The sequence below is a fragment of the Bubalus bubalis genome, chromosome 13, assembly GCF_019923935.1.
Source record: "Bubalus bubalis isolate 160015118507 breed Murrah chromosome 13, NDDB_SH_1, whole genome shotgun sequence".
In the NCBI taxonomy this organism is placed as follows: domain Eukaryota; kingdom Metazoa; phylum Chordata; class Mammalia; order Artiodactyla; family Bovidae; genus Bubalus; species Bubalus bubalis.
Window position 1 is genome coordinate 16874939 of NC_059169.1, and position 23714 is coordinate 16898652.

At 41.4% G+C, this 23714-nt stretch overlaps 1 protein-coding gene across 1 annotated transcript in view; it reads left to right on the top strand.

Annotated features, from left to right (window-relative positions):
* Positions 1-23714, top strand: part of LOC102413340 (ATP-binding cassette sub-family C member 4-like) — a 168240-nt gene that overhangs the window by 38899 nt on the left and 105627 nt on the right. Inside the window, 5 exon segments of the mRNA XM_044927067.2 lie at positions 2621-2784; positions 3935-4028; positions 4030-4064; positions 5886-6135; positions 21953-22054. Coding sequence (XP_044783002.2) covers positions 2621-2784; positions 3935-4028; positions 4030-4064; positions 5886-6135; positions 21953-22054 — 645 coding nt within the window.

Genomic DNA, 23714 nt, shown 5'->3' on the forward strand with positions numbered 1-23714 from the left:
CAAACATCCTCTTCCAACAACACAAGAGATGGCGCTACACATGGACATCACCAGATGGTCAGTACCAACATCAGGTTGATTATATTATTTGCAGCCAGAGATGGAGAAGCTCTATACATTCAGCAAAAACAAGACTGAGAGCTGACTGTGGTTCAGATCATGAACTCCTTATTGCAAAATTCAGACTTAAATTGAATTAGGGAAAACCACTAGACCATTCAGGTATGACGTAAATAAAATCCCTTACAATTACACAGTGGAAGTAACAAATAAATTCCAGGGATTAGATCTAATAGAATACCTGAAGAACTATGGATGGAGGATCGTGACATTGTACAGAAGGCAATGATCAAGACCATCCCCAGAAAAAGAAATGCAAAAAGACAAAATGGTTGTCTAAGGAGGCCTTACAAATAGCTATGAAAAGAAGAGAAGCTAAAGGCAAAGGACAAAAGGAAAGATATACCTATTTGAATGCAGAGTTCCAAAGAATAGCAAGGAGAGATATGAAATCCTTCACCAGTGATCAATGCAAAGAAATAGAGGAAAACAATAGAATGGGAAAGACTAGAGATCTCTTCAAGAAAATTAGAGATACCCAGGGAATATTTCATGCAAAGATGGGCACAATAAAGGACAAAAATTTATGGACCTAACAAAAGCAGAAGATATTAAGAAGAGGTGGCAAGAATACACAGAACAACTATACATAAAAAGATGTTCACAACCCAGATAACCACGATGTGGTTATCACTCATCTGGACCCAGACATCTTGGAATGTGAAGTCAAGTGGGCCTTAGGAAGCATCACTATGAACAAAGCTAGTGGAGGTTATGGAATTCCAGTTGAGCTATGTCAAATCCCGAAATATGATGCTGTGAAAGTGCTGCACTCAATATGCCAGCAAATTTGGAAAACTCAGCAGTGCCACAGGACTGGAAAAGGTCAGTTTTCATTCCAATCCCAAAGAAGGGAAATACCAAAGAATGTTCAAATGACCACAAGATGCACTCATTTTACACGCTAGTAAAGTAATGTTCAAAATTCTCCAAGCCAGGCTTCAGCAGTATGTGAACCATGAACTCCCAGAGGTTCAAGCTGGTTTTAGAAAAGACAGAGGAACCAGAAATCAAATTGCCAACATCTGTTGGATCATCAAAAAAGCAAGAGAATTCCAGAAAAGCATCTACTTCTGCTTTATTGATTACGCCGAAGCCTTTGACTGTAAATCATAACAAACTGTGGAAAATTCTTCAAGAGATGGTTATACCAGACCACTTTACCTGCCTCCTGAGAAATATGTATGCAGGTCAAGATGCAATAGTTAGAACTGCACATGAAACAACAGACTGGTTCCAGAGTAGGAAAGGAGTATATCAAGGTTGTATATTGTCACCCTTCTTATTTAAATTCTATGCAGAATACACCATGTGAAATGCCAGGCTGGATGAAGCACAGGCTGGAATCAAGATTGCCAGGATAAATATCAATAACCTCAGATATGCAGATGACACCACCCTTATGGAAGAAAGTGAAGAGGAACTGAAGAGCCTCTTGATGACAGTGAAAGAGGAGAGTGAAAAAGCTGGTTAAAAACTCGACATTAAAAAACAAAGATCATGGCATCTGGTCCCATCACTTCATGGGAAATAGATGGGAAAACAATGGAAACAGTGAGAGACACTATTTTTGTGGGCTCCAAAATCACTGAAGATGGTGAGTTCAGCCATGAAATTAAAAACCACTTGCTACTTGGAAGAAAAGCTATTACCAACCTAGACAGCATATTTAAAAGGAGAGACAGTACTTTGTCAACAAAGGTCTGTCTAGTCAGAGCTATAGTTTTTCCAGTAGTCATGTATGGATGTGAGAGTTGGACTTTGATTCATTTTGATATTTGGCAAAACTAATACAATTATGTAAAGTTTAAAAATAAAATAAAATTAAAAAAAAAAAAAAGCTGAGCACCAAAAAAATTGATGCTCTTGAACTGTGGTGTTGGAGAAGACTCTTGAGAGTCCCTTGGACTGCAAGGAGATCAAGCCATCTCATCCTAAAGGAAATCAGTCCTGGATATTTATTGAAAGGACTGATGCTGAAGTTGAAACTCCATTACTTTGGCCACCTAATGCAAAGAACTAACTCATTGGAAAAGTCCCTGATGCTGGGAAAGATTTAAGGCAGAAAGAGAAGGGGATGACAGAGGATTACATGGTTGGATGGCATCACTGACTTGATAGACATAAGTTTTAGCAAACTCCAGGAGTTGATGATGGATAGGGAAGCTTTGTATGCTGCAGTCCATGGGGTCACAAAGAATCAGAGACAACCGAGCATCTGAACTGAGGTTAGCTCATCTGTGTTTTGAACAAAATTGACATTTTCCTTCAGTGCTGCTGTTCTGACTCTCCCTGGGTGTCCCTGAAGCCAACCCTGTGCTGCCCCTGAATGGCATCATCTGGGGTTGATGCTTGGATTTCTGTTTTAGCAGGTTTGAATCCCACTGAGATAGTTTCTGTTTACATTCCTGTCTATTCCTTCAGAGGAGATTGTTTCTACACTGTGTCCTTATTGGTTTTTACACCATCTTAAGAATAGAAGAAGTCTTTCTATTTTAAGGTAATGATGTTCTTGCACTATCTGTGGATGGGGCCACTGCAATCTATTGCAGTGACCACCCTCCTCCGGATGGAAATAGGAATATCGTGTCTTGTTGGGATGGCGGTTCTCATTACTCTTCTGGTGTTGCAAAGCTGCTATTGGAAGTTGTTTTCCTCACTTTGGTAAGAGAAACACTGGTTTTAAAAAATTGATAATATGTAATTGGTAACATCCACAGTCTGCTTGATGCTTTTGTTCAAAAACAAGACAAATGTCTTCTCTGGTCTCTTCTTTGTGTGGATTGTAGACCCTTCAGGCTTAACAAGTGAAGGCTCCAGCCTTAAGCTGAAGGCTGATCCTGAAACAGGAACAGTGAAAGCATTCACTGGCTGCTGTTGGCACCATATCTTAATAAGTAGAGTGTCCTTCAACAGAATTTACCCATGTCCAAGTTATTTAAATATTGGTAAATAGTAATGATCTTGTAGGCCCATTTCTCACCACATATATTTTTGTTATGCTTGTGTTGGAGCCTTTTCAAGTTTTATGTTCATGTTGCCTTTAAGTTATAAGCACCCCAAGGGCAAGCTGATCTTCATTGTGTCTTTACAAAGCCCCGCATTCACAGCAGCATACACGATAGAAAAGTGGCTGATGGTGAAGAGCCTTCTGGTGATGAGTTAGACCTGAAGCAGGTTCCAAAGTGTTGGAGGTGGGAGATTGTCAGGTGATGGTGATGTTTTACTATTTGAAGTTCCTTGAGCTCTTGTGTATGTTCTGTGTGTGTGCAGATCTGCACTTGGTATTTTTCTCTATTTGGAATTTCCTTTTCTGTCTTTGCTGTGAAGAGATGCTCCTTATCCTTCGAGGCCCTGTTCCAGTGCTACCAGGTTTCTGAAGCTCTTCTTGTTCTCCTTTCATGGTGTATTTAACAGTCCCATCTTTTCTGCTTCCCAGAACTTCTGTCCTGTTTTATTGTAGCACAGACTATGTCTTTCTGGGTGTCTTTCTGCCTTCCCTACCTGACTGTGACATCCTTGAGCAGATGGTTTATATCTGACTCATTTCAAGTTTTGCTTAGCTGGTGCTGCATGTTCTCCAAGTTACTTCTTGAAATGGGCTGAAGGGTTGGCTTCCTAATTGAAGCCTTTTTATCCATTCGTACTTTGAGTAGGACTGGCCTGTGTTCTAAGTGCAGAAGGACAGTAGAGAATCATTTGCTTCCTAGCCACCACCTCTGATCTCCACGCCCCCATGCCCATTACTACTGCTGCTGCCACAGAAAGTTGGGCTGTGATCACTAAGGCTCATTTCTCACAACTGTCCCCTTAGGAGTAAGACCACAGCTTTCACAGATGACAGGATCAGGACCATGAGTGAAGTCATAACAGGCATCAGAACAATAAAAATGAATGCTTGGGAAAAGCATTACATTTATAGACCTTATTACCAGTTTGAGAAGGTAAGTGATATATATCACTCCATATTTTCATGCTCTATTTCCAATTCTACAGAATGCTTTAGATGTCTTACCAAAGAAGTATTTAAGTTCACCTTCACATTAAGGTGAACTTAAATACACTATTCATTGCATCCCCCACATATTGCAGTAGGGTTAAGGAGAACAGTGGAGACATCATTTACCTGCTCTTCCATTTACCATCTTCTCAAAGGAAAAAAAAATGTATATGTTTCTTACTTACATAGAAATGAAATTCTAAGTAGTCCTTAATACCTCTAATCTCAATAAGCAATGTTTTTAATATAGTATTTGGACAATGACATTCAAACTAAAATTGTAATTTATGTTGATGGTGAATAAACAGGGAGATTACTGGAGTGGGTAGCCTTTCCCTTCTCCAGGGTGTCTTCCCAACCCAGGTCTCCCATATTGCAGGTGGATTCTTTATCAACTGAGCCACAAGCGAAGTCCAAGGATACTGGAGTGGGTAGCCTATCCCTTCTCCAATGGATCTTCGTGACCCAGGATTCAAAACATGGTCACCTACATTGCAGACAGATTCTTTACCAACTAAGCTATCAGGGAAACCATAAAGAGATTGGATGTACCTATATTGAGTCAAACTATATGAATCACTATTCTTCATTGTTGTCATGCTTATTCACTCACTCATATCCGACTCTTTGTGACACCATGGACTGTAGCTTGCCAGGCTTCTCTGTCCATGGGATTTCCCATACAGGAATACCAGAGTGGGTTGCCATTTCCTCCTCCAGAGGATCTTACTGACCCAGGGATTGAACCCATGTCTCCTGCATTGCAAGTGGATTCTTTACCACCAACAAAGCTCATAAATCACTGTTATTCTTTTCAAATGGAGCTATGAAAGAACTGTCCCTTTTGTTTTGCTTCATGTTTTTTTTTTTTAATTTATTTATTTTAATTGGAGGCTAATTACTTTACAATATTGTAGTGGTTTGCCATACATTGATGTGAATCAGCCATGGGTGTACATGTGTTCCCCATCCTGAACCCCCTCCCACCTCTCTCCCCATCCCATCCCTCTGGGTCATCCCAGTGCACCAGCCCTGAGCATCTTGTCTCATGCATCGAACCTGGACTGGCAATCTGTTTCACATATGAAAATATTCATGTTTGTATACTGTTTTTCCAACTTTTATTTAAATACCTGATGAACGTTACTCTGACCCCACGTTGTCACCTCTCACTTTGCATCTTTGTGGGGTCCCTCCCTCTGCTGGGAATACACTCCCATCTTCCTTCTTCTCTGGCCTCCACCAGCCCTGACTGACTCCAGCTCATCTTCTCAGGTTCCATGTGTGTGTGACTTGCCCTGACTCCACTGCTCCAAGTTACATGCCTCTGTGCTGAGCTCCCTTGGGGGCTGTGATGACCATCTCTAATGTTGCCCAATTTTGTGGTTGCTAATTCTCTTTGACCATAAGTTCATGAGCGCCTGGAGGGGAAAGGACGTGTCTTTCTGTGAGGAGCCTGGCACAGACTTGTGATTATGAATGTTTGTTGAACGAATGTTCAAACCCCATCTGACTGACCCAAAATGTTTGCAAGTGTGACATTTAGCCTCCTTTTACTTGAAAGAGTGAAGTGGTGATGCAGTGTGTGGTCCTGGTGTCGGGCAGACCCCTGAGTGTTCACTATGCTAATGTCTCTATGATGTGAGGAATGGTTTATCTTAATCTGTGTCTACTCCTTAGAAAGGGGCCACTCACACAGGGCATTGAATTCATATCTTGTATGTTGATGCTTCTTATAAAATCTTTGTCCTACTTTCTTTTCCAGGAAGGAAATTTCCAAAATTCTGAGAAGTTCCTACCTTAGGGGGATGCATTTGGCATCATTTTTCACTGTAAGCAAAATCATGATTTTTGTCATCTTTATCAGCAATGAGCTCCTTGACAACCTGGTCACAGCCAGCCAAGTGTTTGTGGTGGTGATGCTGTTCGAGGCACTGTGGTTTTCGAGCACCCTCTACTTCCCCATGGCCGTCAAGAAGGTGTCAGAGGCCATCGTCAGCATCCAAAGAATCAAGGTTTAGTGAAAAATAACTTTTTAAACTTATAGGCGGATTTTACCTAAAACTCTGCCTTTTATGTGGTGTCACTGTGTGCCAGTTAGGTGAGATTTAACTCTTTCAGTGCCAAGCTGGCAGTCTTTCCAAAATGTATGTATTCCCCTCTTTTCTTAGGTAAAATGCATTAAAGTACTGTAAGATCCATGCTTGTTTAGGGCCAGTAGTACCAATGGCAGCAGCACAGGCTTTTGATGTGCAGTGATGGCTGCAGGATGATTACAATGTCTAAAAGCAGGAGAAGCGAACAGATGCATCTGCTGTGCTGACTGAAATGACTAGGCAGAGATTATGCACAGTCCTGGGGTGACTAGGATTCCTCTCTGGGCCTGGAGGGAGGAACTTGCTGAGAAGTCCCTGTTCCCTGGGCAGGAAGAGTGGCCTCAGATTCACTTAGTTCTCTGTGTTTAAAAATGAATTCTTTTTTTTTTTTTTAATGAATTCTTTACAGATGTTTTCTCGTTGATTTCTGATCTCTGCATTTTTGTTCCTGTCCTTATTTTACTTAGTGTCTAAGCCTGTCTTTAGCTCCCCTCTTCCCTTCAAACTTGTGATTCCCACCATACCTATTGTCTCCTTTTTTATACACAAATGTAAACTCAAAATGGATTAAAGATCTAAATGTAAGATCAGAAACTATAAACTCCTAGAGGAAAACATAGGCAAAACACTCTCTGACATAAATCACAGCAGGATCCTCTATGAACCACCTCCCAAAGTAATGTAAATAAAAGCAAAAATAAACCGTTCAGTTCAGTTCAGCCGCTCAGTCATGTCCAAGTCTTTGCAACTCCATGAATCGCAGCACGCCAGGCCTTCCTGTCCATCAACAACTCCCAGAGATGTTGGCAATTTGATCTGTGGTTCCTCTGCCTTTTCTAAAACCAGCTTGAACATCTGGAATTTCACGGTTCACGTATTGCTGAAGCCTGGCTTGGAGAATTTTGAGCATTACCTTACTAGCGTGTGAGATGAGTGCAATTGTGCGGTAGTTTGAGCATTCTTTGACTTTGCCTTTCTCTGGGATTGGAAAGAAAACTGACCTTTTCCAGTTCAGTGGCCACTGCTGAGTTTTCAAAATTTGCTGGCATATTGAGTGCAGTACTTTCACAGCATCATCTTTCATGATTTGAAATAGCTGAACTGGAATTCCATCACCTCCACTAGCTTTGCTCATAATGATGCTTTCTAAGGCCCACTTGATTTCACAATCCAGGATGTCTGGCTCTAGGTGAGGGATCACAAAGTCGTGATTATCTGGGTCATAAAGATCTTTTTTGCACAGTCCTTCTGTGTATTCTTGCCACCTCTTCTTAATATCTTCTGCTTCTTTTAGGTCCCTACCATTTCTGTTGTTTATTGTCCCTTCTTTGCATGAAATGTTCCCTTGGTATCTCTAATTTTCTTGAGGAGTTCTCTAGTCTTTCCCATTCTGTTGTTTTCCTCTATTTCTTTGCATTGATCACTGAGGAAGGCTTTCTTATCTCTCCTTGCTATTCTTTGGTACTCTGCATTCAGATGCTTATATCTTTGGTTTTCTCCTTTGCTTTTCACTTCTCTTCTTTTTACAGCTATTTGTAAGGCCTCCCCAGACAGCCATTTTGCTTTTTTGCATTTATTTTCCATGGGGATGGTTTTATTTATGTGTTTGTTTCAATTTAATTAATCCATTTTTCTTTTCCTTTTTTTAATTATTATTATTTTTTAACTTTATAATATTGTATTGGTTTTGCCATACATCAACATGCATATGCCATGGGTGTACACGTGTTCCCAATCCTGAAGCCCCCTCCCACCTTCCGCCCCATACCATCCCTCTGGGTCATCCCAGTGCACCAGCCCCCAGATTCCTGTATCCTGCATTGAACCTGGACTGGCGATTCGTTTCTTATATGATATTATACCTGTTTTAATGCCATTCTCCCAAATCTTCCCCCCTTCCCTTTCCCACAAAGTCCAAAAGACTGTTCTATACATCTTTGTCTCTTTTGCTGTCTCGTATACAGGGTTGTCATTACCGTCTTTCTAAATTCCATATATATGCGTTAGTATACTGTATTGGTGTTTTTCTTTCTGGCGTACTTCACTCTGTATAATAGGCTCCAGTTTCATCCACCTCATTAGAACTGATTCAAATGTATTCTTTTTAATGGCTGAGTAATACTCCACTGTGTATATGTACTACTGCTTTCTTATCAATTCATCTGCTGATGGACATCTAGGTTGCTTCCATGTCCTGGCTATTATAAACAGTGTTGCGATGAACATTGGGGTACACGTGTCTCTTTCAATTCTGGTTTCCTCGGTGTGTATGCCCAGCAGTGGGATTGCTGGGTCGTATGGCAGTTCTATTTCCAGTTTTTTAAGGAGTCTCCACACTGTTCTCCATAGTGGCTAAACTAGTTTGCATTCTCACCAACAGTGTAAGAGGGTTTCCTTTTCTCCACATCCTCTCCAGCATTTATTACTTGTAGACTTTTGGATCGCAGCCATTCTGACTGCATGAAATGGTATCTCATTGTGGTTTTGATTTGCATTTCTCTGATAATGAGTGATGTTGAGCATCTTTTCATGTGTTTGTTAGCCATCTGTATGTCTTCCTTGGAGAAATGTCTATTTAGTTCTTTGGCCCATTTTTTGATTGGGTCGTTTATTTTTATGGAGTTGAGCTGTAGTTGATTGTATATTTTTGAGATTAGTTGTTTGTCTGTTGCTTCATTTGCTATTAATTTCTCCCATTCTGAAGGCTGTCTTTTCACCTTGCTTATAGTTTCCTTTGTTGTGCAGAAGCTTTTAATTTTAATTAGATCCCATTTGTTTATTTTTGCTTTTATTTCCAATATTCTGGGAGGCGGATCATAGAGGATCCTTCTGTGATGTATGTCGGACAGTGTTTTGCCTATGTTCTCCTCTAAGAGTTTTATAGTTTCTGGTCTTATGTTTAGATCTTTAATCCATTTTGAATTTATTTTTGTGTATGGTGTTATGTCGGGGTCCAGTGCCAGCAGGATCTAGGGATACCCTCAGGATGAACGGCGTCGGCAAGAGAGAAATGAAAGGAGAGAGAAAGAGGCTAATATTTCTTGGTTTACACAGAAAGCCACTAAAGCCCCTGACACATGACTTGTTCTGTTCACAGAGGCCTCAGGCGCCCTCTTGATGGGGCAAAGATGCAGAGTGCCTTCTCGAGAGGGTCTTAGAAGCCTGGGCAAAAAAGTGAACTTAGAGGGCCTCTGTGCTCTAGGGGATCAGCCTTAAAAAAATTGAGAGAGAGAAAGAAAGAAAGAGAGAAAGAATGACATGGGGAGACCAAGCTCTGATGAAGTGGGTCTGCAGCTTTATTTTCAAAGGGAGCTTTTATACCCTGAGTTACACATTTCCAGAAGTGAAAGATACAAAGTCATGCAGAGTCAGCTCAACACTGCATCAGTTTTATCTTTATCAAAACCAGGACATTTTCTGCATAGCTTTTTATAAACAAGGGTCTTATGTTATGTACATTGTCTTCTGGCCCTGTGGCCTGTTAATATTTTGTGACTCTTTCCTGATAAAGGTTGGTCAACCAGAAAACTTGCTTTCCCTTTATCTTTCTGAACTGCAGTCCCCCTCAGGAAACAGAGCTACATTCTTATGGAGCAAAGGTGTAGTGGGTTACAATAAAGAAAGAACTTATTAACTCAAGGGTCTTATGTTGCTAATGTCAAGGCTACTGCTTGCTTTTCTTGCATACCAACTATACTAGCTAATGTACTCCCTGGTGCACACTGGGTAAAGGACAAGGAAACTCGGTAGCAAACATTAGCTCAACAATGCAGTATTATTTTAATAAAGCTTTTTTATCGCTCAAAGGTTATGCTTGGGGTGTTGTGAACAATCATGTGCGTTAGTTGCAAGAGTATGAATAAACCTGCCAAGCAAGCTAAAATGGTGACAGAGGGGTTAGAATTGAAATACTCCTATCAAGCCCAGGACACTTATTAGCTAGAGCTTTAAGTTGATTTTCTTCAGAGAAAGGTGGTCGGGGATAGCCCCCTGTTAATGTCAGAAGAGTTGGTGAAAGGCATAATATAGTAAATAGTAGACAGACAGATTTTGGTTTTGGGGTAGATGCTCGAGCAGCTCCAGGGAATCCCTCAAGTCCTGATCCACCTTTGCCTGTCAGGTCTTCTCTGCATGACCTTTGTCATGGGTGGGATCTCCCATGGTGGCTCCTGGCAGTGTTAGAAAGTGTTCTAGTTTCATTCTTTTACAAGTGGTTAACCAGTTTTCCCAGCACCACTTGTTAAAGAGATTGTCTTTTCTCCATTGTATATTCTTGCCTCATTTGTCAAAGATAAGGTGTCCATAGGTGTGTGGATTTATCTCTGAGCTTTCTATTTTGTTCCATTGATCTATACTTCTGTCTTTGTGCCAGTACCATACTGTCTTGATGACTGTGGCTTTGTAGTAGAGCCTGAAGTCAGGCAGGTTGATTCCTCCAGTTCCATTCTTCTTTCTCAAGATTGCTTTGGCTATTCAAGTTTTTTTTTTTTATTTCCATACAAATTGTGAAATTATTTGTTCTAGCTCTGTGAAAAATACCATTGGTAGCTTGATAGGGATTGCATTGAATCTATAGATTGCTTTGGGTAGTATACTCATTTTCACTATATTGATTTTTCTGATCCATGAACATGGTATATTTCTCCATCTATTTTGGATGGAGAAATCTTTGATTTCTTTCATCAGTGTTTTATAGTTTTCTATATATAGGTCTTTAGTTTCTTTAGGTAGATATATTCTTAAGTATTTTATTCTTTTTGTTGCAATAGTGAATGGAATTGTTTCCTTAATTTCTCTTTCTATTTTCTCATTATTAGTGTATAGGAAGGCAAGGGATTTCTATGTGTTAATTTTATATCCCGCAACTTTACTATATTCATTGATTAGCTCTAGTAATTTTCTGGTGGAGTCTTCAGGGTTTTCTATGTAGAATATCATGTCATCTGCAAACAGTGAGAGTTTTACTTCTTCTTTTCCAATTTGGATTCCTTTTATTTCTTTTTCTGCTCTGATTGCTGTGGCCAAAACTTCCAAAACTGTGTTGAAGAGTAGTGGTGAGAGTGGGCACCCTTGTCTTGTGTCCAAGGGGATGGTCTTGATCTCTGTCTCCTATACAATGTCACGAACCTCCATCCATAGTTCATCAGGCACTCTATCTATCAGATCTAGTCCCTTAAATCTATTTCTCACTTCCACTGTATAATCATAAAGGATTTGATTTAGGTCATACATGAATGGTCTAGTGGTTTTCCCTACTTTCTTCAATTTAAGCCTGAATTTGTCAATAAGGAGTTCATGATCTGAGCCACAGTCAGCTCCTGGTCTTGTTTTTGCTGACTGTATAGAGCTTCTCCATCTTTGGCTGCAAAGAATATAATCAATCTGATTTCGGTGTTGACCATCTGGTGATGTCCATGTGTAGGAGTCACTTTCACTTTCCAGTGGCTCAATATGCCACTGGAGATCAGTGGAGAAATAACTCCAGAAATAATGAAAGAATGGAGCCAAAGCAAAAAGAACACCCAGTTGTGGATGTGACTGGTGATAGAAGCAAGATCCGATGTGGTCAAGAGCAATATTGCATAGGAACCTGGAATGTCAGGTCCATGAATCAAGGCAAATTGGAAGTGGTCAAACAGGAGATGGCAAGAGTGAATGTAGACATTCTAGGAATCAGCAAACTAAAATGGACTGGAATGGGTGAATTTAACTCAGATGACCATTATATCTACTACTGTTGGCAGGAATCCCTTAGGAGAAATAGAGTAGCCATCATGGTCAACAAGAGTCTGAAATGCAGTACTTGAATGCAATCTCAAAATGACAGAATGATCCTGTTTGTTTCCAAGGCAAACCATTCACTAACACAGTAATCCAAGCTTACGCCCCAACCAGTAACACTGAAGAAGCTGAAGTTGAATGGTACTATGAAGACCTACAAGACCTTTTAGAACTAACACCCAAAAAATATGTCCTTTTCAGTATAGGGGGCTGGAATGAAAAAGTAGGAAGTCAAGAAACACCTAGGTTAACAGGCAAATTTGGCCTTGGAATATGGAATGAAGAAAGCCAAAGGCTAATAGAGTTTTGCCAAGAAAAAAATAAACAAATGGGACCTAATTAAACTTAAAAGCTTTTGTACAATGAAGGAAACTATAAGCAAGGTGAAAAGATATCCTTCAGAATTGGAGAAAATAATAGAGAATGAAGAAACTGAATAAAATAGTAATCTCAAAAGTATACAAGCATCTCATGTAGCTCAATTCCAGAAAAATAAACAACCCAATAAAAAATTGGACCAAAGATCTAAACAGACATTTCTCCAAAGAAGATATACAGATGGCTAACAAAAACATTACAAGATGCTCAACATCACTCATTATCAGAGAAATGCAAATCAAAACCACAATGAGGTACCATCTCACACCGGTCAGAATGGCGGCTATCAAAAAATCTACAAACAATAAATGCTGGAGAGTGTGTGGAGAAAAGGGAACCCTCTTACACTGTTGGTGGGAATGCAAACTAGTACAGCCACTATGGAGAGAAGAATGGAAAGTTTTTAAAAAACTGGAAATAGAACTGTCATCACTTCAGTTCAGTTCAGTTCAGTTCAGTCACTCAGTCTTGTCCGACTGTTTGCGACCCCATGAATCGCAGCACGCCAGGCCTCCCTGTCCATCATCAACTCCCGGACTTCACTCAGACTCATGTCCATCAAGTCACTGCTGCCATCTAGCCATCTCATCCTCTGTCATTCCCTTCTCCTCCTGCCCCCAATCCCTCCCAACGTCAGTCTTTTCCAATGAGTCAACTCTTCGCATGAGGTGGCCAAAGTACTGGAGTTTCAGCTTTAGCATCATTCCTTCCAAAGAAATCCCAGGGTTGATCTCCTTCAGAATGGACTGGTTGGATCTCCTTGCAGTCCAAGGGACTCTCAAGAGTCTTCTCCAACACCACAATTCAAAAGCATCAGTTCTTCAGAACTCAGCTTTCTTCACAGTCCAAATCTCACATCCATACATGACCACTGGAAAAACCATAGCCTTGAATAGACAGACCTTTGTTGGCAAAGTAATGTCTCTGCTTTTGAATATTCTATCTAGGTTGACATAACTTTTCTTCCAAGGAGTAAGCGTCTTTTAATTTCATGGCTGCAGTCACCATGTGCAGTGATTTTGGAGCCCAGAAAAATAACGTCTGACACTGTTTCCACTGTTTTCCCATCTATATCCCATGAAGTGATGGGACCACATGCCATGATCTTCGTTTTCTGAATGTTGAGTTTAAGCCAACTTTTTCACTCTCGTCTTTCACCTTCATCAAGAGGCTTTTTAGTGCCTCTTCACTTTCTGCCATAAGGGTGGTGTCATCTGCACATCAGAGGTTATTGATATTTCTCCCAGCAATCTTGATCCCAGATTGTGCTTCCTCCAGCACATTGTTTCTCATGATGTACTCTGCATAGAAGTTAAATAAGCAGGGTGACAATATCCAGCCTTGACGTACTCCTTTTCCTATTTGGAACCAGTTGGTTGTTCCATGTCCAGTTCTAACTGTTGCTTCCTGACCTGCATGTAGGTTTCTCAAGAGGCAGGTCAGGTGCTCTGGTATTCCCATCTCTTTTGGAATTTTCCACAGTTTATTGTGATCCACATAGTCAAAGGCTTTGCATAGTCAATAAAGCAGAAATAGATGTCTTTCTGGACCTCTCTTGCTTTTTCCATGATCCAGCGGATGTTGGCAATTTGATCTCTGGTTCCTCTGCCTTTTCTAAAACCAGCTTGAACAACTGAAAGTTCACAGTTCATGTATTGCAGAAGACTGGCTTGGAGAATTTTGAGCATTACTTTAGTATCACGTGAGATGAGTGCAATTGTGTGGTAGATTGAACATTCTTTGGCATTGCCTTTCTTTGGGATTGGAATGAAAACTGACCTTTTCCAGTCCTGTGGCTACTGCTGAGTTTTCCAAATTTGCTGGCATATTGAGTGCAGCACTTTCACAGCATCATCTTCCAGGATTTGAAATAGCTCAACTGGAATTCCATCACCTCCACTAGCTTTGTTCGTAGTGATGCTTTCTAAGGCCCACTTGACTTCACATTCCAGGATGTCTGGCTCTACGTCAGTGATCACACCATCGTGATTATCTGGGTCGTGAAGCTCTTTTTTGTACAGTTCTCCTGTGTATTCTTGCCACCTCTTCTTAATATCTTCTGCTTCTGTTAGGTCCATACTATTTCTGTCCTTTATCAAGCCCATCTTTGCATGAAATGTGTATCTCTAATTTTCTTGAAGAGATCTCTTGTCTCCCCCATTCTGTTGTTTTCCTCTATTTCTTTGCATTGATTGCTGAGGAAGGCTTTCTTATCTCTTCTTGGTATTCTTTGGAACTCTGCATTCAGATGCTTATATCTTTCCTTTTATCCTTTGCTTTTCACTTCTCTTCTTTTCACAGCTATTTTTAAGGCCTCTCCAGATAGCCATTTTGCTTTTTTTCCATTTCTTTTCCATGGGGATGATCTCAATCCCTGTCTCCTGTACAATGTCACGAACCTCCGTCCATAGTCCATCAGGTAATCTATCTATCAGATCCAGGCCCTTAAATCTATTTCTCACTTCCACTGTATAATCATAAGGGATTTGATTTATGTCATACCTGAATGGTCTAGTGGTTTTCCCTACTTTCTTCAATTTGAGTCTGAATTTGGTAATAAGGAGTTCATGATCTGAGCTACAGTCAGCTCCTGGTCTTGTTTTTGTTGACTGTACAGAGCTTCTCCATCTTTGGCTGCAAAGAATATAATCAGTCTGATTTCGGTGTTGACCATCTGGTGATGTCCATGTGTAGAGTCCTCTCTTGTGTTGTTGGAAGAGGGTGTTTGCTATGGCCAGTGCATTTTCTTGACAAACTCTATTAGTCTTTGCCCTGCTTCAGTCCGTATTCCAAGGCCAAATTTGCCTGTTACTCCAGATGTTTCTTGACTTCCTACTTTTGCATTCCAATCCCCTATAATGAAAAGGACATTTTTGGGGGTGTTAGTTCTAAAAGGTCTTGTAGGTCTTCATAGAACCGTTCAACTTCAGCTTCTTCAGCGTTACTGGTTGAGGCATAGACTTGGATTACTGTGATATTGAATGGTTTGCCTTGGAAACGAACAGAGATCATACTGTCGCTTTTGAGATTGCATCCAAGTACTGCATTTTGGACTCTTTTGTTGACCATGATGGCTATTCCATTTCTTCTGAGGAATTCCTTCCCACAGTAGTAGATATAATGGTCATCTGAGTTAAATTCACCCATTCCAGTCCATTTTAGTTCACTGATTCCTAGAATGTCAACATTCACTCTTGCCATCTCCTGTTTGACCACTTCCAATTTGCTTTGATTCATGGACCTGACATTCCAGGTTCCTATGCAATACTGCTCTTTACCACATCGCATCTTGCTTCTATCACCAGTCAGATCCACAACTGGGTGTTGTTTTTACTTTGGCTCCATCCCTTCATTCTTTCTGGAGTTATTTCTCCACTGATCTCCAGTAGCATATTGGGTACCTACTGACCTGGGAGTTGCTCTTTCAGTATCCTATCATTTTGCCTTTTCATACTGTTCATGGGGTTCTCAAGGCAAGAATACTGAAGTGGTTTGCCATTCCCTTCTCCAGTGGACTACATTATGTCAGACCTCTCCACCATGACCTGCCCATCTTAGGTGGCCCCACGGGCATGGCTTAGTTTCATTGAGTTAGACAAGCCTGTGGTCTTAGTGTGATTAGATTGACTAGTTTTCTGTGAGTATGGTTTCAGTGTGTCTGCCCTCTGATGCCCTCTTGCAACACCTACTGTCTTACTTGGGTTTCTTTTACCTTGCACGTGGGGTATCTCTTCACGGCTGCTCCAGCAAAGCGCAGCCACTGCTCCTTACGTTGGATGAGGGGTATCTTCTCATCGCTACCCCTTCTGACTTTGAATGTGGAATAGTTCCTCTAGGCCCTCCTGCGCCCTCTCAGCCACCGCTCCTTGGAGGTGGGGTAGCTCCTCTCGGCTGTTCCTGCCCCATCACAGCCTGGCATTCTCGGCTGCTGCCCCTGACCTCGGACGTGGGGTAACTCCTTTCAGCTGCGCTAAGTGCACCAGTCGCAGCCGCCCAGGCCAAGTGCACCAGTTGCAGCCATACAACCCAGCAATCCCACTGTTGGGCATACACACCGAGGAAACGAGAATTGAAAGAGACACGTGTAACCCAATGTCATTGCAGCACTGTTTACAATAGCCAGGATATGGAAGCAACCTAGATGTCCATCAGCAGATGAATGGATAAGAAAGCGGTAGTACATATACACAATGGAATACTACTCAGCTATTAAAAAGAATGCATTTGAATCAGTTCTAATGAGGTGGATGAAACTGGAGGCTATTATACAGAGTTATGTCAGAAAGAAAAACACTAATACAGTATATTAACACATATGTATGGAATTTAGAAAGATGGTAACGATAACCCTATATTCAGGACAGCAAAAGAGACACAGATGTGAAGAATAGACTTTTGGACTCTGTGGGAGAAGATGAGGGTAGAATGATTTGAGAGAATAGCATTGAAACATGTATATTACCATATATGAAACAGATTGCTAGTCCAGGTTCGATGCATGAAACTAGGTGCTCAGGGCTGGTGCACTGGGATGATCCTGGGGGATGGGATGGGGAGGGAGGTGGGAGGGGGCTTCAGGATGGGGAACACATGTACACCCATGGCTGATTCATGTCATTGTATGGCAAAACCACTACAATATTGTAAAGTAATTAGCTTCCAATTAAAATAAATAGTTTAAAAAAAAAAAAAAAACTGTCCCTAAATAGTCAGGGGTAAATAATTTTTATCACGAAGACAAGGGTCTGGCACACAGTAGGTGTTCAAGTATTTCTGTTTAACATGAAGTTTAAATCAGCTCTCTGAAAATGAATGATTTATTATATGCTCATAAGCCCAAGAAGTCTGTCTATTTTTCTCTAACTGAGGAAGGGGGACCCATGGTCTTGGCACTGGATGACTCCAGTAGGATTGCAAAAGATCTCAACTTCAAAGCACTCACTAAAAGTCTTCAATAATTTTAACATCTAGTAAAATGTGTCTCTGAGGTTATATTGTTCAGAAAACAGCTTTAGGTTTTCCATTACCAGTCATGAGCAAGTCAGTCTTTTTGGCTACAGTTCTGGTGTTGATAGTTTCCTGCATTTGCTATTCTGGGTCTGCACTTCATGGCTCTAATGGCCATTTAACTTCAGCTTTTTCATCAGACTGAGTCTTGCAGAAAAATCCAGGCAGCATTTCTGGCACCTTTATGAGCTGATCATGTATTGAATGGGCGTCTAATTTAACCGTTGGAAGACTGTGACATATGTCCCCCTCAGAGCTATAATTTGTGGACAAGTGCTTAATAAATTTAATTCTTCACTAGGGCATAATTTTCCTTTTCTTATTTTTTTGTTTAAAAGTGAGGAATTTCTATTCGAATGTATACACATTGAGTATTGATGTCTTGGTTACATGCTTAAGCTGAAACTGTATTTGATTCTGTCTAGACCAGGTATATAATACATATATTACTCTCCAGGGCCCTTGGTCTTTTTAATCAATAGAAGTTCATAATAGGACAGATGAGAAATTCAAGCAAGCCTTTACTGAGGCTTGTGCTGCAGCACAAAGTATGGAAACAAGAAACTGATGCCCTGTTGACTCTTTGAGAAGAGTGGGCTGATTCCTTAAGTGGGGTGAGGGTAGGGGAGGCTTGGTGGTTTGAGCCACAGGGGTGACTTATGTGGTCTGCCCCCCTTCTTGTAGTTGCCATGTGCCAGGATCATACACAGTTCCCTGCTTTGCTCCCAGCAGCTCAGAAATGCCCGTTGGCTTGTGGTGTTTTTGTATCTTACTGTTCGTAAGTGCCTTTCCATGTATGCAGGTGTGTTTAGTCTGTTATGGTTTCTTTGTATTTTGTTGCCCAAGAGACATTTGTCCAGGTGGAAGCACTCCCGTAGAGGGTCCCGGGTCCCGGCCTGTCTCATCACCTTTTGTTTGTTGCTGTGTCAGCTTAGATTATGTGAGGCTGTAGCCATGCAGTCAGTGGTTGGATGGTTTGAACAGCCATGCAGTCTGTTCCTTCCTTTAGCTGATGCCCTCGATGGGCTGACTGTGCAAGGCTCGGTCTTAGCTGGAGTTGCAACTGTGTAAGTGCATGAATGATGTAGTGTCTCCCCTCTGTGTGACTTAGTATTCCTCTGGGGATTCAGAGGTAGGGAGGGAAGTGCCAGCTGGGAATGTGCTAAGTTGGTTCCCAGTAGGGTTAGTATTTGAGATGGGCTGGAAGGGTGGGTGGGGTCATTACTCAGGGTGTCCAGGCAGAGGCCACCTGGGGAGTGTGGACTTAGGTGCTGGTGGGTGTTAAGCTTGTGGACACTCAGAGATGCTGTAAGGAGATCAGGAGGGAGTTGTCTTGGGGTAGGTCAGTGGTCGGAGAAGGCAATGGCACCCCACTCCAGTACTCTTGCCTGGAAAATCCCATGGATGGAGGAGCCTGGTAGGCTGTAGTCCATGGGGTCGCTAAGAGTCGGACACGACTGAGCGACTTCACTTTCACTTTTCACTTTCATGCACTGGAGAAGGAAATGGCAACCCACTCCAGTGTTCTTGCCTGGAGAATCCCAGGGATGGGGGAGCCTGGTGGGCTTCCGTCTATGGGGTCGCACAGAGTCGGACACGACTGAAGCGACTTAGCAGCAGCAGCAGCAGATCAGTGGTATTGGAGAGGGCTAGGGAAGAAACAAGCAAAAGAAACGTTGTATTATTGAAATAACTAATAGTGAGTGAGATTCTGAAATTATGTTGTTTCCAGAAGAAAAGAGAATTGGGAGAGAGATGAATTGTGTCAGAACAGGTGACAGCTGGTACCTGGCTGACGATGGGAGAGGTGGTATGGAGAGAGAACTCAGGCTGCGGTGGTTGAAAGCCCGTGATTGTATCCTCAGACCACTCTCTGTCCATCCTGCCTCCTAATGGACATGGGCTCATGGAGGTTAGGAGTCACTGTGCTCAGTGTTAGATTCTCAGTGAGCTTGGATGAGAGGAGGAAGGAATGAATGAATTTCATCTTCTGTCAGCTGATATTTGACAGAAATGAAAGGATCCTGCCTTTCTTTTCCTGCAGAACGGTTTTCACATTTAGTTTTTACTCTTTATTCTTTTTAAGTAGAAGTTTGCAATCACATTTATGACTCTGAGGCATGATAGATGGGGTGTCAAGAGGTTTAACGTAGTAAATTACAATTTATGTGTCATCTTCTTTCTCAAACATCCTCACATGCTTGTTTCAGTTGCACCCTCTGTGTTGTTAAGGATTCAGTTTGCCTGTGGGTTCCAGAGTTACCCAGCTTAAAGCTGCTTACAGGGTTCATTTGTTTTTCTCTCATGCAAGAATCCTTGTGAGGCTCTGAATGGGTTTCCTGCAGCTGCTGATACAAAGTACCACAAAACATGTGGCTTAAACCTCAGGGATGTTTGGTTTCACAGTCTTGGAAGCTAGGGAATGGCATTGAAACATGTAAAATATCACGTATGAAACGAGTTGCCAGTCCAGGTTCGATGCACGATACTGGATGCTTGGGGCTGGTGCACTGGGACGACCTAGAGGGATGGAATGGGGAGGGAGGAGGGAGGAGGGTTCAGGATGGGGAACACATGTATACCTGTGGTGGATTCATTTTGATATTTGGCAAAACTAATACAGTTATGTAAAGTTTAAAAATAAAATAAAATTAAAAAAAAATAGAAGTCTGAAATCAAAGTGTTAACAGGGTCAGGATCCTTCTGACTCCGATAAGGGAACATCCTTTCTTGCCTATGCTAGCTCTGAGTAGTTGCAAGCAAACCTTGGCGTTCCTTGGCTTGAAAGCCATCACCCCAGCCTCTGTCTCCATCATCAGGTAACTGTTTTTTTGCATGCCTATCTGTCTCTGCATTTCTCATGAAGACTCCAGTCAAATTGGATTCAGGGCCCACACTACTCCACTGTGACCTCACTTTAATTTATTATATTTACAACAACCAAATTTCCAAATAAAGTCACATTTGAGCTAACTGGGGTTCAGTTCAGTTTAGTCACTCAGTTGTGTCCGCCTCTTTGCGACCCCATGAATCGCAGCACGTCAGATCTCCCTGTCCATCACAACTCCCGGAGTTCACCCAAACTCTTGTCCATTGAGTCGGTGATGCCATCCAGCCATTGCATCCTCTGTTGTCCCCTTCTCCTCCTGCCCCCAGTCCCTCCCAGCATCAGAGTCTTTTCCAATGAGTCAACTCTTCGCATCAGGTGGTCAAAGTATTGGAGTTTCAGCTTTAGCATAAGTCCTTCCAAAGAACACCTAGGACTGATCTCCTTCAGAATGGACTGGTTGGATCTCCTTGCAGTCCAAGGGACTCTTAAGAGTCTTCTCCAACACCACAATTCAAAAGCATCAATTCTTTGGCGCTCAGCTTTCTTCATAGTCCAACTCTCACATCCATACATGACCACTGGGAAAACCATAGCCTTGACTAGACGGACCTTTGTTGGCAAAGTAATGTCTCTACCACTATAGCTTTTCTCATTGAATTATGTATAGCATTTGCAAGATAAGAGGGAGTTTTCTTGTATGTGTTTGTCAGCTTTGTAGCAGTTTATAAAACTTTGTTTTATTCAGCTACTTTGCATCAATAGCTGCTAAGTGAGAGGTGCAGCCATTCCTGCTGTGGAAGAGAGAAGACATTGACTAAGAAGAAGGGTCAGTGATTGTGAAAAGATGCTTGTAAAATATTTTTTAAGAGATAGAAACTTAAGACCATTTTCTTTTTAGAATGATGACTTAAGTGGTAATTTATGACAAGTAGTGATGTGATCAACCCACTCCGGTGTTCTTGCCTGGAGAATCCCAGGGATGGTGGAGCCTGGCAGGCTGCCATCTATGGGGTCACACAGGGTCAGACACGACTGAAGCGACTTGGCAGCAGTGATGTGATATTGACACACGAGGGGGAAAGCAGAGTGTACACGGTTTGCATTCAGAGACTCTGTCATTGGTCTTGTGTTCTCAGCCTGTCCTGTGCCACCTGCTTCCTGATGTCCTGAGTAGGGTCTTCCTCTCTGAGTTCTAGCAGTGCCACGTGGTGCTTGGCACGTGGTGGGATTTAGTTAGTATTTATGAAATAATTTCCCACCAGCTCACCTGTTTATTTTTGGTAACCCAAAAGTAAAACAGTGAAAATGTCCAGGTTCTAAATGTACTGGAGTTTGAAGCCATATTCTCTTCTTAGAGAGGAACTAATACTCTTGGTTCAAAGGTAACAAAGAGAGACCCATGGCCAGGAACTCTTTATTTATCTGTTTTATACATGCACACACACACACACACATACACATACTGTATATATGCATGTATATGCTATATTATATATATATATATATGCTGTACTATATTATATACTTAGATGTACATATACTATAATAATAGTATATTACATACTATATACTATTTAATATTTCTCATGTGAACCAAGACCTAATAAAATTCAGTTGTAAAATGATAGGTAGGTATAAATGATAGGTATAAAACTTTATTGCAAACTCAAGAGAAGCAATTGTTTTGTTTGTCCTTTGTTCTTGCAATATAAACAATCTATGTCTTGCCTTTTTCTGTAGAACTTTCTGTTACTTGATGAGATAACACAGTGCTACCCTCTGCTGCCATCAAATGGTAAAACTATTGTGGATGTGCAGGCATTTACAGCTTCTTGGGAAAAGGTAAGAAACCTTCCATTCCAAAACTGTAACTGCTAAAAGACCACTGAGGCATAGATTTATTGGAGAATTTTGAGATTTTACACATACTGTAAAATGCGACTTGCTCATTTACTGAGAATATGTTATAAAAATTGTCAGAATCAGGAATAAGTTTTGCAATGAATGGAGATTAAGTGTAAAATCAGCCTGAGGCAATTGACATGTTGCTGTTTTTCTCATTTTAAAGAGAGCTTTCAGTGTATTAGCACGTGTTGAACTTAAAGTACATAAATTCTTCTTTTATTTTTTAGCTTGCTTTTCATTATGTTTTATTGCAGAGTATTATGGCAGAAAGTGAAGAGGAACTAAAAAGCCTCTTGATGAAAGTGAAAGAGGAGAGTGAAAAAGTTGGCTTAAAGCTCAACATTCAGAAAACTAAGACATGGCATCTGGTTCCATCACTTCATGGGAAATAGATGGGGAAACAGTGGAAACAGTGGCAGACTTATTTTGGGAGGGCTCCAAAATCACTGTAGATGGTGACTGCAGCCATGAAATTAAAAGACGCTTTCTCCTTGAAAGGAAAGTTATAACCAATCCAGATAGCATATTGAAAAGCAGAGACATTACTTTGCCAACAAAGGTCCGTCTAGTCAAGGCTATGGTTTTTCCAGTGGTCATGTATGGATGTGAGAGTTGGACTGTGAAGAAAGCTGAGCACTGAAGAATTGATGCTTTTGAATGGTGGTGTTGGAGAAGACTCTTGAGAGTCCCTTGGACTGCAAGGAGATCCAACCAGTCCATTCTAAAGGAGATCAGTCCTGGGTGTTCTTTGGAAAGACTGATGCTAAAACTGAAACTCCAATACTTTGGACACCTGATGTGAAGAGTTGACTCATTGGAAAAGACTCTGATGCTGGGAGGGATTGGGGGCAGGAGGAAAAGGGCACAACAGGGAATGAGATGGCTGGATGGCATTACCAACTCGATGAACATGAGTTTGAGTGAACTCCGGGAATTGGTGATGGACAGGGAGGCCTGGCATGCTGCAATTCATGGGGTCTCAAAGAGTCGGACACGACTGAGTGACTGAACAGAACTGATTAAATATAATTCCCTGTGCTATACAATAGGATCACCTTTAAAAAAGGTATAGAGCACAAATATATCTTCTCTTGAAAACCCAGATCTAATATTTTGAGCTGAAATGTGAAGTGTCAGTCACTTCAGTTGTGTCTGAGTTTTTGTGACCCCATAGACTGTAGCCCACCAGCATCCTCTGTCCATGGGAATGGATACCCACCCCAGTATTTCTGTTGTTGTTTTTCAGTCACTCAGTCATGTCCAAATCGTTGACAATACATAGACTGTACCACGCCAGACTTCCCTGTCCTTCACCATCTCCCAGAGTTTGCTCAAAGTCATGTCCATTGAGTCGATTATGCCATCCAACCATTTCGTCCTCTGTGGTCCTCTTTTCTTCCTACCTTCAGTCTTTCCCAGCATCAGGGTCTTTTCCAGTAAGTCAGCTCTTTGTATCAGGTGGCCAAAGTATTAGAGTTTCAGCATCAGTCCTTCCAATAAATATGCAAGATTGAGTTCCTTTAGGATTGACTTGTTTGATCTCCTTGCTGTCCAAGGGACTCTTAAGAGTCTTCTCTAACACTACAGTTCAAAAGCA